Below are 16,878 nucleotides of genomic sequence, written 5' to 3' on the forward strand. Positions count from 1 at the left end.
ATTGTCTATGTCGCAGTTAACAAGTTAGATGTGTTGTGCAAGCTGTATATTTCTATGCTCTGCAATAAAATAGCGTTGTTCCTTCTGTGCTGTGTCCTGCATCTCATGACACGTGTGTTTACAGACTCCTGCAGATTCTTGTTTATGTCATCTGTCTTTTCATATTCAGGGAAGGGGGGAGGTGGGGAGTGTCTGCCCTTTTTGTTTACCCAGCCCCTTTCAGTGGGTGTCCCAGTTGACCTCATCAACGAAGCTAAACTGGGAGCTTCTAAGTAAGTTTTTTAAAATGTTTGATACTGGGTTTTTATATCAGTATCTGTGCATATTCTTCTTTATGGTAGTGTCTATTACATGCAGTTAATTGGTGTATACTGTCCCTTTAAATACTGAGGACCAGATTATAATTTAGGTAATACTGATAGCATGGGGCACATTATTTTGCACTCGACCTGCACAGTCATTAAAGCTTGATTATTACAAGTTATTTTAATAGTTAACCAACGCAATTTTTATTGTGCCTGCTACCTTTATGGCACACCCTATACTTTCAAAGCAAAGCTCTATGCAGCATTAGCGAGCTCAGATTGTTACGTACCTAACAAAATAGTTTTTTCCTAACTCCTAATAATCGAGTGGACTCCATTTACCATTCTGCAAGAGCTTAAATAAGCTTGCGAGATCTGCAATGCCGCCCACTGCTTGTTTGCAGCCAATCACGAATGAGCAGGTGTTGTCAATCACCCCAATCGGACTTGTCTGGGGTGATTGCAAACAGCAAACTCAGAGGTGGCATATAGTTTAAGAAGCTGCGATCCTGCACCAAAGATCTCTTAAGCTGCATTACGCAACTTCATAAATTGTGGCCAAAGGGTGGCAGATTTCAATCATCCTGATCAGATCTGATTAGAATGTTTGACAGCCCCCGCTCATGCATTTTGCCACACAGAAGCAGTCGGTGGCATTGTACAAGCAGTGGCTTGTGTAATGTTAAATGCGGGCAGCAAATGCTGCCCGCTCGATGCGAGGTTGAGCAGACTACGTTTCTGACAGTGATCCTTGTCTGACAGCCAATTGATAAATGGAGCCCATCTCCTATGATGATGTTGTTTTGATGTGTTCACCTATGCCAACTTATCCATGAAGCCTCACGCATAAATAGTATACATTCTATAACGTTCCATTTCGTTTAATAGCGCACACATACTCTGCTGTTTTTTTATGTGGCTGCATACTATAAAAATGTTCCTTGAGGATATAATTCAATTCTTTTTATACATTTTAATTTCATATTTCTTTGCCTGAAGAAAAAGAATGAAAATAATTATAACGATGGCGCGCAATATTCACACTTTAAAGAATTCATATTTAAAATGTGCTAGAGAGAGAATTCAAGGGAAGTCCCTAATGAATGGAACAGTTGCCAGCTCTAAGGCTTGAGGGGGTTTATTTAGGGAAGCTGAAGAGACAGTTGCACAAGCAAGCAAAAGAGTCATAGGAAATATTCCCTTACGTGTTATTTAGTAATAAATATACATTTTCTGGAACAGCTGTAGGGGATTTTACTAGGTGAGTTAGAGGTGACAAGTAATAGAAAATAATCAAAAAGTAAAAAATGCTGAAAAAATAAGTTCAAGAAGAAATCTGGCCCAACTGGACAGTTTTTATTAAGACACATTTTAGTGCTGCATTAGACTCAGAACGCTTTTAAAGGGACAGGAAACCCCAAACATTGAATTCATAATTTGGATAGAACATACGATTTTAAACAATTTTCAAATTTACTTTTATTATCAAATTTGCTTCATTATCTTGTTATTCTTTGCTGAAGGAACAGCACTGTACTACAGGCTGAACACATCTAGTCAGCCAATCACAAGAGACACATTGATCAGGCCCCCCCCCTTTGACATGTGCAATATTTGACCAAGTGACTATAACGTTAATGCACTTTATTCTTAAGTGTCTATTTAAAGTTGGAAATGTTGTAAAGGTAGTAACATACAAACACACAGACATACACTGAAACACATACACACACTCACACATAAGGATTCACATGTAGACACTCTAGCAGACTCGCAAAGAAACACACTCAGACATAGACACCCAAACAGACACTCAGCACTTGTTTACATTGACCTGACAAGTAATGAGGTAGACTACAGTTTTGTAAAAAAAGAGATTTAGAAAACAGTATATGGAGTTCTGATTATCTTTTTGTTAAGGAAGATGCAAACTAAATGATGACAACAGCATACAGTGGCTGAAAGGAAGGGCCCTGAACTGCCTAAACAATAATTTAAAAGTTAAATGGTGGATTAGGTGACTTCCAGAAAGGTCTCATTAGCCTCAAAGTCTGTAGAAAGATGTGAATAATCAGCAGTAAGGTCAAAATGTCCTAAAAAGGAACAGACAATGGACACACACATAAACTCAAGCTTGCACATACAACCAAGGAAACACTGACAGAGACAGACTCAGTTAACACACAAAGACATACACACACACAGAGACACCCACAGAAAAAACACAATGACATACACACACAGAGAGACAACCACATAAAACACAGAAAGACATACATACACACACCCTCACTGAGACATCCACATAAAACACACAAAGACATACACACACCCTCACAGAGACACCCACAGAAAACACAGACATGCAGTTGTGCTCATAAGTTTACATACCCTGGCAGAATTTATGATTTATTGGCCATTTTCAGAGAATATGAATGATAACACAAAAACTTTTCTTTCACTCATGGTTAGTGTTTGGCTGAAGCCATTTATTATCAATCAACTGTGTTTACTCTTTTTAAATCATAATGACAACGGAAACTACCCAAATGACCATGATCAAAAGTTTACATACCCTGGTGATTTTGGCCTGATAACATGCACACAAGTTGACACAAAGGGGTTTGAATGGCTATTAAAGGTAACCATCCTCACCTGTGATCTGTTTTCTTATAATTAGTGTGTGTGTATAAAAGGTCAATGAGTTTCTGAACTCCTGACAGACCCTTGCATCTTTCATCCAGTGCTGCACTGACGATTCTGGATTGTGAGTCATGGAAAAAGCAAAAGTTTTTGATAACATACTGCATTCATCTTGCCATCAATTCGGACCAAATTTCCTGTGCCTTTGTAGCTCACACATTTCCAAAACATCAGTGATCCACCTCCATGTTTCACAGTAGGAATGGTGTACCTTTCATCATAGGCCTAGTTGACACCTCTCCAAATGTAGCGTTTATGGTTGTGGTCAAAAAGCTCAATTTTGGTCTCATCACTCCAAATGACTTTGTACCAGAAGGTTTGAGGCTTGTCTCTGTGCTGTTTGGCATATTGTAAGCGGAATACTTTGTGGCATTTGCGTAGTAATGGCTTTCTTCTGGCGACTCAACCATGCAGCCCATCTTTCTTCAAGTGCCTCCTTATTGTGCATCTTGAAACAGCCAAACCACATGTCCTGTATTTCATCTGAAGTTATTTGTGGGTTTGTCTTTGCATCCCGAACAATTTTCCTGGCAGTTGTGGCTGAAATTTTAGTTGGTCTACCTGACCATGGTTTGGTTTCAACAGAACCCCTCATTTTCCACTTCTTTATTAGAGTTTGAACACTGCTGATTTGTATTCTCAATTCCTTGGATATCTTTTTATATTCCTTTCCTGTTTTATACAGTTCAACTACCTTTTCCCGCAGATCCTTTGACAATTCTTTTGCTTTTTCCATGACTCACAATCCAGAAATTTCAGTGCAGCACTGGATGAAAGATGCAAGGGTCTGTCAGGAGTTCAGAAACTCATTGACCTTTTATACACACACACTAATTATAAGAAAACAGATCACAGGTGAGGATGGTTACCTTTAATAGCCATTCAAACCCCTTTGTGTCAACTTGTGTGCATGTTATCAGGCCAAAATCACCAGGGTATGTAAACTTTTGATCATGGTCATTTGGGTAGTTTCCGTTGTCATTATGATTTAAAAAGAGTAAACACAGTTGATTGATAATAAATGGCTTCAGCCAAACACTAACCATGAGTGAAAGAAAAGTTTTTGTGTTATCATTCATATTCTCTGAAAATGGCCAAGAAATCATAAATTCTGCCAGGGTATGTAAACTTATGAGCACAACTGTACATACACACACACCCTCACAGAGACATCCACAGAAAACACAGACATACATACACACACTCTCACAGAGACATTCACAGAAAACACAGACATACACACCCACCCTCACAGAGGCATCCAGAGAAAATACACAAAGACAAACATACACACACCCTCACAGAGACACCCATAGAAAAAGCTCAAAGACATATGCACACACCCTCACAGACATCCACAGAAAATGCACAATGACATACACACCCACCCTCACACACACCCTTGCATCTGGAAAGTCCTTGCATAAAGGGGCAGTAAACTGGAATGTAATATATATATATATATAAATGCATATCTGCCAAAAGGGTGTGTATTGAGGAGGAAACATTTCTGCATGGTTTTAAATATAGAATTTCTACAGCATTGTCAAATAATCATAAATACACTGCTGCTAAAAAAAAATGTGTTTTTATTGACCCCTGGCCCCACCATACAACTACTACCACACTGAAGTTACAATCCGAAATTGCACAAAGAAATAAAAAACATTTGCTAAGTAAGTCCTACCTCCTCTGCAAATGGAAGTGACTCACACTGTGCATAGTGGTTTAGTGCACACTCAGAAATCCTCTCAAATGCTAATACTTACTCCTTGTAATAAAATTTCCCATGCTCAATTAGCACTCTGCTGTAGTACCCACTTGTGGCTGTAAAAATTTAATTTTTTTATTTTTTTAGTTCTTGGGCCCCTGACAGGAGTCACCCCTGTCACCCCCTGATGGTGGCCCTGCATGCGGCTATCTCCCACTAGTGTAGTATATGTGTGTATTCATTTTAAACAATTGATGCTAAGAGAATAAAGCTCATGTGAAAATAATAGTGATTTTTATAGTGTCTTAAAATATCATGCTCTATCTGATTCTTGCAAGTTTAATTTTGACTTTTCTTTCCCTTTAATTGGCTTCCAAACATTATAGACCGAATATATCAGCCGATTATGATTAATGTCTTACTAGATCTTGTGTATATTGGGGCAAGATACATAATATTCCAGAAATCGTGCAAATAAAGATGTAAATATATAATAACAAAGCTGTAGTTGGTTGAGAAATGTTTCAGTTGGCATCAATATATTTTTATTATTATTTCAACACAATTCAAATTAATTAGTCCAAAAATATTTCCTAGTATAAACACAGTAGCTGAATTCTTGATGTTAAAGTCAACTTTTGTTGAATACAATTGTTTAAGAGCTCACTGTAACATTTTGTTTTTGCAATAGAATTAGACATGTTCAAATGTTCTAACATAGATTACATTAAAGGGATGTGAAACCCAAAATGTTTCTTTTAGGATAGAGCTTGCAATTTTAAACAACTTTCTAATTTACTTCTATTATAACTTTCTTCTTAAATGGAAAGAAGCCACAGCTGCATTCATTACTTTTGGGAAATAAGAACCTGGCCACCAGGAGGAGGCATAGACACCCCAGCCAAAGGCTTAAATACTACTCCCACTCCCCTCATCCCCCTGTCATTCTTTGCCTTTCAACCCAGGAGGTTGGCAGAGACGTGTCAGAATTTAACATTTTTGTTTTTCGTCTCTTATGGAGGGAAGTACTCTTCGGCATGGGACAGGAGTTTTAAGTAGTCCTGTCAGTCTCTCAGTGAGGGCTTGGATGAATGTTAGAGTCCGGAGATGCAGGGAGAGTCTCTCTGTAAAACCATCCCGACTTATATACAGCTCCTCAAGCAATCGGCTTTGTCGAACTTCGCTCCGCTGCCTGCTTTCTTCTCTTAAGTTTATGGCGGAGGCGATGCTACTATTCATCACACTTGAAAGGCCGTGTTCCTGTTCCACGGCATTGATTCCGGTAAGATCGTTTCATTTTACTTTATCGTCAATGTACTGTAACGTGAATGTTTTCCCGAGAGGTTACACACTTTTGCGGGAACTTTATAACATATGGTTCGCAGTGAGTCTCTGTTAGTATCTTGGAATCGAGGGCAAATATCTCATGAGGGGGGTATTGAAATGGGGGGTTTATAATCATGTTTGTTATGTGATTCAACCTGCTTATGTGTGATGTTTATGGACTCGTGGTTGGAACTTTGAGGCCTTTGGAAGTGACGCAGCCTTTTGATTGGCCGCGCTTTTTTGGACTGTTCGTTTCACCTTGTGTTCGGGTGTTGTTACGTTACGTTCCCCATTTCCGCATTTCTGACCATGTGGCGAAGGAGATATTCTAGTTTGCAGGTGTCTGGTCATAGGAGGTGGTGAGTGCCCCAGCCATTGTGGGTGTCAGGTGCCGTTTTTGTTTTCATACTTTTGTCCATATTGATATTTCCTCTATCCAGTTATGGAGGATTCTGATGCTGAGACTGTGCTAATTTCAGATTCAGTTACAGAGGATTCCGATACCGAGACTATTTTGATTTCAGATTCTGTGTCCGGTAACAAATCCGGATTGGCCTCGTTGACACATGTCGGCCAGTTTAGTTCTGTATGCCATTTTAGAGCGCGTTGTTCCAAGGGCCTGGGGAATCAAGGGACTGCTGAGCCATCCGCCTCTGGGGTTCCTGTCCTCCGAGAGGCGAATTCCCTGCCAATTCATACTTCTGCACATGAGGGTAACCCAGTTTCTTATTCCTCCATGCAGGGTGGCGTGTTCCCCCCCGGAGGTTGCAGCATGTTTTCGCTTCCACATAATGTTGGCAATTAATCATCTGCAGAGTCCAGATGTTTATTTGAGAATGTGCTCGTGCCCTATTGTCCTGGGCCTTCCGCCTTGGGGAGGGCCTCTACAGTTCCCCGCGGGTGTAACTGTCCCTAAATGTTGTGCCTTTCGTTACAGGATTGCGCGCCTTCGCGTATTGCTCAGACATGTTTTTCAGTTATTAAATGACCCTATCGTTACCAGACACAGGGATTTTAAGTCTGCTAATTCGAATGGTGCACCTCATTAGACATGTGGTGATGAAGTAATCTCCTGATTGTCATTTGTTTGAGATCTTTCCCAGTTTTTGAAAGATAGGGCTCCGTTTGGCTGGTCCTGCGGGTAGGCCTGTGTCTTTTTGGGGGTTAACCTCCCGGTTGCCTTATATTTTACTTCTCTCCTATGGGATGTCTTTTATTTGTTTTTGTTTCCTTCAAGAACCTTCTGGGATTGATTCTCTTTTTATTACTACTTCAGAAGTTGTTTTGGACATGTTAGTCCTATGTTAAAAATGTCTGTTTTCAGTTTTTTCCCCTATGAGGGAGAATTTATGCAGCTTGCCAGTTAGGACCCTAGGTGCAGGCTGGTCCTGTTGGGTTCATTCGGTCTTGCGGCTGTTCAGACACGTGACGCTGTTCTGCTCATCTGGTTCAGTAGAAGCGCAGAGTGATCAGGTTATCATTGTTTTTCATGTTCCATTAAGCATTCGAGAGGACCTGTGGGTCCGTGAGGTGGGAAGGATTGTTTCAGTCCTTATAGCCTTCATTCATAGATGGCCGGGCAGTGGAGTTTTTCCACTGCGTCATTCTATCTGACATCTGATTTCATCAGAAATTAGAGTTTTCCTCCCATTTGTGGTGGAGGATTGGAGGGCTTCTCACCCCTTACCGCAGTTGAGCAGTTTGGCCTTCATTTTTAGGCCTCTGGATTTGTTCTTTTGGGCTTGATCCAACAGCTTGTACAGGATAGCTGTCTAGCATGCAGAGGATTTGCAGTTTGAAACCAGTTGCAGCTCTTGACACCTTGCAGGTGTACGCGTAAACTGTTTATAGTGTATCTAGATACAGCTCTTACTCTTTGACGTGTACTGTCTGTCTGAGTTATAAGAGACATTTGGGTCTTCTTTCATTGTCTCCGAGTGAGTTGTATCTCCTTTTAGGGATCTGTGTTTCCGGGTGATGGTTGTTCCCTGCGGGGACTTTGTTTAGCTCAGGGTTTTCCGGAGCTGGGTAGGCTTTGTACCTTTCTCTTCCTTGTGTCCTCTGCTTGTGCGGAGGTGATAGGGAGACTAGTCCTGCTAGTAGGATTTATTTGACCTTGAGGTATCCCTTGGTTGTCCTGAGGCTCTGAGAAGTATCTTCATATGACTTCTAGCCTTGCTCCTTGGAGCGTTGGACTTTAGCTAGGGGTGGTTCCTTCCTTTGGTCGGGGCTTTTGAGTTCTTCTTGCTATCCGGATTCTCTGGATATGTAGCCGTATCCCTTGTGTCTGGCTTTTTGGCCAGCTGGGGTGTTTAGTTCTAGGGTAAGGATTGCCTGAACTATTATGTGCCCGGACCTGTTTTTCTCCCTGAGACTTCCGGTTTCTGAAGCTTCGCTTGGCCTTTTTCCTGAACCAGTCTTGGGTGGTTTTGGAATCTTGGATCTCAGGGCTTGTCGGGGTGTTCCACGGTAGTGGGAGCTTTTGCTATGTCCTTGGTCCATCTACCTAACCTGGTCATGGTTGGCCAGGTTTTCAGAGTATTTTTTACTCTTTGCCACCATCATCTGGTGGTTAGCGGTGTGGCTTGCGCCTCAAGGGTTGTTGGTTTATACCCAGCTGCTGGCGCTGGATGTCCAAATTCTGGTGCGCCTTAGGGTTGCATTCCCCTGGTCAGTTTGCCAGTGTTCCTGTGGATTCCCTGCTCTGCAGGCTAATGGGTTTGCTGTACCTCTGCTTGGCAAGCTACTTGTAGGGGGGTCCTTTTCTATAACATCTGTGTTGGGAATTTCTCTTCCCATTAGCCGGTGATTTTGGGCCTTGAGTACAGTTGTTGCTTTTCTGGCATCATCCCTTTCCTTAGGGATATTCTCCTCCCTATGGAGATAGCCTATCCTGTTAGCTCAGCTGCTAGGATATAGATTTTCCTTTCAACTTGCTCCACTGATTTCAGAAGAGGGTTTACTCTTCCTTTGGGTTCTGAGGGTATTCCCCCTTCTCGGTGGGCCTCGATTGAGGTTTGGTGTTCCCCTTTTTAGGGACCTGTGTGTAGGTTCAGTGACTTCTGTCCCTCTGTCTGGGGGTTGCTTTTGCGGTCTGTTTCTTGCTTGACTGCTTCTTCCTTCTTGCAAGTACCCTCTGTGTCGTCCTGTTATGCACTCCGTGTTCTCAAACTTGGGGTTTTTCACCTGGGTGTATTACACATTTTTTCATGTCGAATGCTTTGGTATTCTATGGTCAGACACTGGGAGGACTTTGCCTCTTCAGTGTCATTCTGTGCTTGCAGGATGTTGGAGAGACGTCTTTTCTGTCTCTGTGCCCGGTCTTATCCCGGGTTTGGCTTGGTATAGGTGTGGCCTTCTTCCCTTGTTTGGGCCTTTTTGGGTCTCTGTGAGCCGGGCTCACTCATGGAGGTGTTCTTTTTTGTATTAGGGGACCTTGCGGTTTCCTTGGTTCTCATTTGCCTTGTCCCCTTGGGGGTTTCGGCTGGTGTCTCCTTCATTTGTGGGGGATAAGTGGTGGGGGACCGTCTGTTGGGCGACGGTGTCTCCTGGAGGACTGTTGGCTCAGTCGAGTCCGTTTGCGGTCTCTAGTTTGGCTTCTGGACTGACTGGGAGTTAGTGTCTTTTGAGGTTTTTTCCTCTTACAAATTTTCTCAGCTTCGAACGAAGTGTTTTTTTTTATTGGGTAGAGGTTCAGGCCTGGTGCCCTCAGTATGGGCCACCTATTGTACCCTAGCGTCTTGGCATTCAGTGTCCTCCATAGCTTGGGTATTGTTTTCCCAAAAGTAATGAATGCATCTGTGGACTCTTTCCATTTAAGAAGAAAAACATAAATTATGCTTACCTGATAATTTCCTTTTCTTCTGATGGAAAGAGTCCACAGATCCCCACCCGTAATTTTATGTGGGGCGTCCTTATTATTCTTCTGGCACCTTTCACCCTGATATTTCTTCCACTGTTCCTTGTTCCTCGGCAGAATGACTGGGGGATGAGGGGAGTGGGAGGAGTATTTAAGCCTTTGGCTGGGGTGTTTTTGCCTCCTCCTGGTGGCCAGGTTCTTATTTCCCAAAAGTAATTAATGCAGCTGTGGACTCTTTCCATCAGAAGAAAAGGAAATTATCAGGTAAGCATAATTAGTTTAGGAGCTGGCAAATTTTTTATTTTTGGAGCACTATTTGGCAGCAGTTTTGTAAGAGTGTTATCCATTTGCAAGAGCACTAGATGGCAGCACTATTTCCTGCCTTGTAGTGCTCCAGATGTCTACCTAGGTAGCTCTTCAACAAAGAATATCATGGGAACAAAGCAAATTTGTTAACAGAAGTAAATAAGAAACTGTTTTTAAAGGGTTTGCTCTGTCAAAATCACAAAATATTTTTTTGGGGTTTCATATCCCTTTAACCCCTTAATGACAACTGACGTACCAGGTACGTCATGCATTAACAAGCAGTTAATGACAATAGACGTACCTGGTACGTCAGTTGTCTAACAGAGTGCTGGAAGCGATCGCGATCGCTTCCAGCAGCTCTGAGGGTATTGCAGTGATGCCTCGATATGGAGGCATCCTGCAATACCCCTTTACAAGCCTCCAATGCAGAGAGAGCCACTCTGTGGCCCTCTCTGCACCGGAGCATCGTTGGTGGGTGGGAGCGCAACAGGGAGGCAGGTGGGCGGCCAGCAATGGCCCATGATCATGTGGAGGGGGGCGGGATTGGAGGCGGAAGTACTCGGGGGCGTGCACGGACGTGCGCGCGTGCACGGGGGCGGCGGGCGGGCGCGTGCACGGGGCGGGAGCGGGTGGGAACCGCTACCCTACAGAAAAATAAAATACTGTAATACATTGGGAGAAAAGGGGGGGGGAATTTTATTTATAAAGTAATCGAAGGGTTCTGGGAGGGGGGGGGTGGGGTGGTGTAGCTACACTACAGAAAGTAGCTCAAAATTAAAGAATCTTTTTTTTTTTTTTACTTAACTGGGTACTGGCAGACAGCTGCCAGTACCCAAGATGGCGCCCATTAGGCTAGAGGGGGAGGGTTAGAGAACTGTTTGATGGGGGATCCATGATATTGGAGGCTAAGGGGGGATTCTACACAGCAGCATATGCAAATATGCTATTAAACCCCCCCCCCCCCAAAAAAAATATACCTTTTTATATTAGTACTGGCAGACTTTCTGCCAGTACTTAAGATGGCGGGAACAATTGTAGGGTGGGGGAGGGAAGAGAGCTGTTTGGGAGGGATCAGGGGGTCTGATGTTTCAGTTGGGAGGCTGATCTCTACACTAAAGCTAAAATTAACCCTGCAAACTCCCTACAAGCTACCTAATTAACCCCTTCACTGCTAGCCATAATACACGCTTGATGCACAGCGGCATTTAGCAGCCTTCTAATTATCAAAAGCAACACCAAAGCCACATATGTATGCTATTTCTGAACAAAGGGGATCCCAGAGAAGCATTTACAACCATTTGTGCCATAATTGCACAAGCTGTTTGTAAATAATTTCAGTGAGAAACCTAAAGTTTGTGAAAAAGGAAACAATGTATTTTTATTTGATCGCATTTGGCGCTGAAACGGTGGCATGAAATATACCAAAATGGGCCTAGATCAATACTTTGGGTTGTCTACTACACTACACTAAAGCTAAAATTAACCCTACACATTCCCTACAAGCTCCCTGATTAACCCCTGCACTGCTGGACATAATACACGTGTGGTGCGCAGCGGCATTTAATAGCCTTCTAATTACCAAAAAGCAATGCCAAAGCCATATATGTCTGCTATTTCTGAACAAAGGGGATCCCAGAGAAGCATTTACAACCATTTATGCCATAATTGCACAAGCTGTTTGTAAATAATTTCAGTGGGAAACCGAAAGTTTGTGAAAAAATTTGTGAAAAAGGGAATGATTTTTTGCATTTGATCGCATTTGGCGGTGAAATGGTGGCATGAAATATACCAAAATGGGCCTAGATCCATACTTTGGGATGTCTTCTAAAAAAAAATATATACATGTCAAGGGATATTCAGGAATTCCTGAAAGATATCAGTGTCCCAATGTAACTAGCGCTCATTTTGAAAAAAAGTGGTTTGGAAATAGCAAAGTGCTAGTTGTATTTATGGCCCTATAACTTGCAAAAAAAAGCAAAGAACATGTAAACATTGGGTATTTCTAAACTCAGGACACAATTTAGAAACTATTTAGTATGGGTGTTTTTTGGTGGTTGCAGATGTGTATCAGATTTTGGGGCTAAAAGTTAGAAAAAGTGTGTTTTTTTCCATTTTTTCCTCATATTTTATAATTTTTTATATAATAAATTATAAGATATGATGAAAATAATGGTATCTTTAGAAAGTCCATTTAATGGCGAGAAAACGGTATATAATATGTGTGGGTACAGTAAATGAGTAAGAGGAAAATTACAGCTAAACACAAACACCGCAGAAATGTAAAAATAGCCTTTGTCACAAACGGACAGAAAATGGAAAAGTACTGTTGTCATTAAGGGGTTAACTATTGAACAATTTTGCTATAGTTTTAGAAAAACTATATTCTATTAATACTCGTGGGAGATTTATTTATTTTTTTGCAGTGAATTGGGGAGATTTTTTTTAACCAAACCCTTAATCTAACTGATATACTTGAATATGTGTAGGACTAGAATAACTCTGTTTATGTATTTTTCCCCAAATACTTAAAGGGGCAGTGATGTTAAAATTAAACCTAAATGGATTGGATAGAGCTTGACATTTTAAGCAACTTTCCAATTTACTTCTATAAATATTAGAATAATATATAATATAAATCATATAAAGGAACATAATACTTGTAAACTAAATCACTAGAAAGTTATGCAGTAAAACTGTAAAAAGATGACATGAAAATATCACCTGAAGATCATATGTAAAAGGGGAAGATATTTTACCTCAAAATGACTTCGGCTCACAAGTGTAAGTGCTCTGTGAACAGTTCTACTTCAGCTGCTGTCCCGCTGCAAGTTGAAAAGAACAAAACAAAAAAGAATAGCCAATCAGCATCAGCAGTGCTGAGGTCATGCTTTGCTTTGCTTTGCTGTGATTTCATGAGATTTCACAGTAAACTTCCTTAAACTAAATAGGAAAATAACATGACTGCGTAAGTCCTAGAACTAAGCATTCCGATTGGCTGCTTAGACAGTGGGGTATAAAATGTCTTCCTTTTTTACATAGAGATCGCAGGAGATATTTTTCTTGTCGGCTTTTTAAAGCGTTGCTGCATTACTTTCAAGTGCTTCAACATTTGTCTATCATGTCCCTTTGATTCAAAATTAAATGAATTACCCATAAGAACCATGTGCTTCTTACCTGAGTTGCCATAATAATTATGCTCTAAATGTTTTGCCTTTTTAACCAATCCAAGACCGCTATCAATTCCTTTGTTATGAAGAGCAATCCACAAAATACTAAGCGAAAAAATTAGGTGCAAACGATGTTAGATATAAAAGTTGTAACCTGCAAATTCTCATTTCAGGAGGCTCTCACTACACATAAATGTATACTGTATATCCTCTTGTTTATAGAATTTAAAGCAAAACTTTCTATCAGAGTATCCAGTCTATACGTAAGAGTCTATCCAGAGTCTGACACCACCTGTTAAAAATTTCCTGCTGAGGTGCTTAGCTTTAGGTTTTCACAGTTACATTTTCTCATGATGATAAGTTATATCACTTCAATGGTGTTCCATATATAGCTGTGAATATAAAACTTCGAAATTTGCACAATATTTCATAGGCAAAATAGATCTCAAATTTGTTCAAGTTCAGTCTTAGCAACATTTTGGTTTATTTACCAAAACTGTCCATAATTGGCCAAAGCAATGGATTTGTGACATTAATTCCAATGGACCTTTTTGCAGGGTGCAGCACAGAACCTGTTATTAGTTGTAAAATCTTGTAAAATTTACTAACAAAATACAGTTCCTTGTAGCTGATATAAGTTATGCATTCGGGGGTTGTATCTGGGCGGGTCTAAGGGAAATTCTTTAAATAGGGACATATGGCTGTCTCAGAGGGAAAGTGGGACAGAACTTAGACTTAAGGGCTGTCACTCTCAAATATTTAAATGTGTATAGCTGCATATTTATAATAAAATATAATTTCATTCACTCTCTTTCCCCAATTCCCTCTCCCACCCTCTTTATTTTTAAAGTTAAAAAATATATATAATCATGTTTAGGCCTAATTGTCAATCAAATGGAGATTTTATTTAAAAATAGTGCTCTGGGATTTCTGTAATCTACTAATTTATATGAAAACATAAACCTCCTATTATATGAGTAGTGCATGTGATACATTTAGTTGTTTTACATCTTTGTTGAAAGTACAGATTATATTTTTTGTTAGTTTGTTTTTGTGGGAAAATCATTTTGTGGTTACATAAGAAACCTAAATTATGCTCTGAAAATGTGTGTAGTCATATGTTCCCTTCAGATTTTTTTAATAATAATAACAATCTTTCCATGTCTTATACAGAGAGAACTACAGTTCAGCTTATAATGGGAAAAGTATTTTTCTTCTAAAATGACTTTTACTGTACGTTTAATAGCTAGTAATGTTGTAAAGAAGTTGGTATTGTTGCTCTGCAGTCAAGCTTTCAGGCAGTAGAAACAAATACATTTTATAGCAATAAAAATCCACACTCATTTGATTCTTGTTGTTGTAAAAAGCTAAGAACATTTTATTTGTTGTTTGCAGTCAATAAATAGATATGTTGGCACAAAACACATCGCCAGCAATTAAATTTTTTGCTTTCCTGATTTTTAGAGAACGGATCTTACTTCCTGTGAACCTCATCGGTTTGAGGTGAGGCTAAGATGAGCATAACCAGTGACGAAGTGAATTTCTTGGTGTATCGATATCTTCAAGAGTCAGGTAAGTTACGCTCTGTTTGTATATAATAGCAAGTAGTTGAATGTTATATTAATTTAAGCATCTAATGGCCCATATAGATTAAAATTGACATGCAATACATTACTGTTTTGCATATATTTTATGTTTCTACTAGAAGTTATTACTGTCTTAGTGTATAGTGTTTACTGCGACAGGACATATGGACATATGCCCTGTGCACCTACATTCAAATGTCGTGCCTACTCTGAGAACATATATTATGTCAGAGATGACTGTTTTGGAATCCCTGCTGATGAATATATGCCATCACTAGCTCTTGTAGTGGGCACAGTGGGCTTCAATGATGAAACTGCGGATGCTGCTTTGGAGCCTGAGCTCAGGCTTGAGCGAGCTGGTCTGAAACGCTAGTGAAAAGGGCACTAAAGTCAAAATTAAACTTTCATGATTGAGACAGAGGGGCCCATTTATCAAGCTCCGAACGGAGCTTGTGGGCCCCTGTTTCTGGCGAGTCTTCAGACTCGCCAGAAACACAAATTATGAAGCAGCGGTCTAAAGACTGCTGCTCCATAACCCTGTCCGGCTGCTCTGAGCAGGCGGACAGGAATCGCCGGAAATCAACCTCGGGTTGATTGACACCCCCCTGCTGGCGGCCGATTGGCCGCGAGTCAGCAGGGGGCGGCGTTGCACCAGCAGCTCTTGTGAGCTGCTGGTGCAATGTTAAATGCGGAGAGCGTATTTAGCGAGGTGTTGCGGACCTGATTCGTACTGTCGGATCAGGTCTGCAACACCTTTGATAAATAGGGGCCAGAGTGTGCAGTTTTAAGAGACAATTTAATTCTGTTATATACACACTTTCTAAGGCACAAGCAGTTACTGAGCCTGTGCAAGAGTTTACAATATATACATATACTGTATGAGTCTGTGATTGGCTGATGACTGTTGGATAATAAAGGTGCCGGCTTATTGAATTCAATTTTGAAATTTGCCAGAAAATCTACTGCTCATTTAAAATTCAGAGCAAGTGCTTTCTTTTTACTATGCATTTGTTGATTATGCACTTCTACTGTCCTTTAATAGCTGTAGTCGTATCTGATCAGGATCATTGACAAGCCCTGCAAATTGCAGCGATGCTGGGTGGTCAATGTAACAAGGAGAGAACCTTGTCCATCTGTTAAATTTGTTACATGGAGCCCAGCGCATGTGGCTATGAGAATCTTGCAGAAGTAAAACTTCAGGTGAAAGTCCAGTAAACAAAACTTTTGTGCAGAAATCGTTAAAGGGACACTGAATCCAAATTTTTTTCTTCCGTGATTCAGATAGAGCATGCAATTTTAAGCAACTTTCTAATTTACTCCTATTATCAAATTGTATTTTTTCTCTTGCTATCTTTATTTGAAAAAGAAGGCATCTAAGTTTTTTGTTTTTGGTTCAGTACTTTGGACAACACTTTTTTATTGGTGGATGAATTTATCCACCAATCAGCAAGAACAACCCAGGTTGTTCACCAAAAATGGGCTGGCATCTAAACTTACATTCTTGCATTTCAAATTAAGATACCAAGAGAATGAAGAAAATTTGACAATAGGAGTAAATTAGAAAGTTGATTAAAATATCATGCTCTATCTGAATCACAAAAGAAAACATTTGGGTTCAGTGTCCCTTTAACCATTATGTATAAAGGACAGAATTATAGGTAATTGCCACTCAATGTGTGTAGCCTTCATTATAAATTATTAGAACAGATGCTATAGGTTAGACCATAATTCAAATTAGTAGTTCTTAAATGTTTGACCTAACTTTAATGTTTTAAAATGTTCTCATTTAGATGCAGCAAAGCAAAAAAGAACATGATTAGCGTTTAGTGCTTCAGGTTAAAATGGTTTGAACATCATTTCAAATTTGCTGAAATGTTGCTTTATATTTCAACTCTTGACATTTTTCAAGTAACAT

General features: G+C 40.3%; 1 protein-coding gene across 1 annotated transcript in view; it reads left to right on the plus strand.

Annotated features, from left to right (window-relative positions):
• TBL1X (transducin beta like 1 X-linked) overlaps positions 1–16,878 on the plus strand; it is a 597,792-nt gene that overhangs the window by 406,653 nt on the left and 174,261 nt on the right. Inside the window, exon 4 of the mRNA XM_053706454.1 lies at positions 14,842–14,949. Coding sequence (XP_053562429.1) covers positions 14,892–14,949 — 58 coding nt within the window. The 5' untranslated portion in view covers positions 14,842–14,891. The remainder of the gene's footprint in view (positions 1–14,841; positions 14,950–16,878) is intronic.

This window comes from Bombina bombina, chromosome 3, assembly GCF_027579735.1.
Source record: "Bombina bombina isolate aBomBom1 chromosome 3, aBomBom1.pri, whole genome shotgun sequence".
Classification (NCBI taxonomy): domain Eukaryota; kingdom Metazoa; phylum Chordata; class Amphibia; order Anura; family Bombinatoridae; genus Bombina; species Bombina bombina.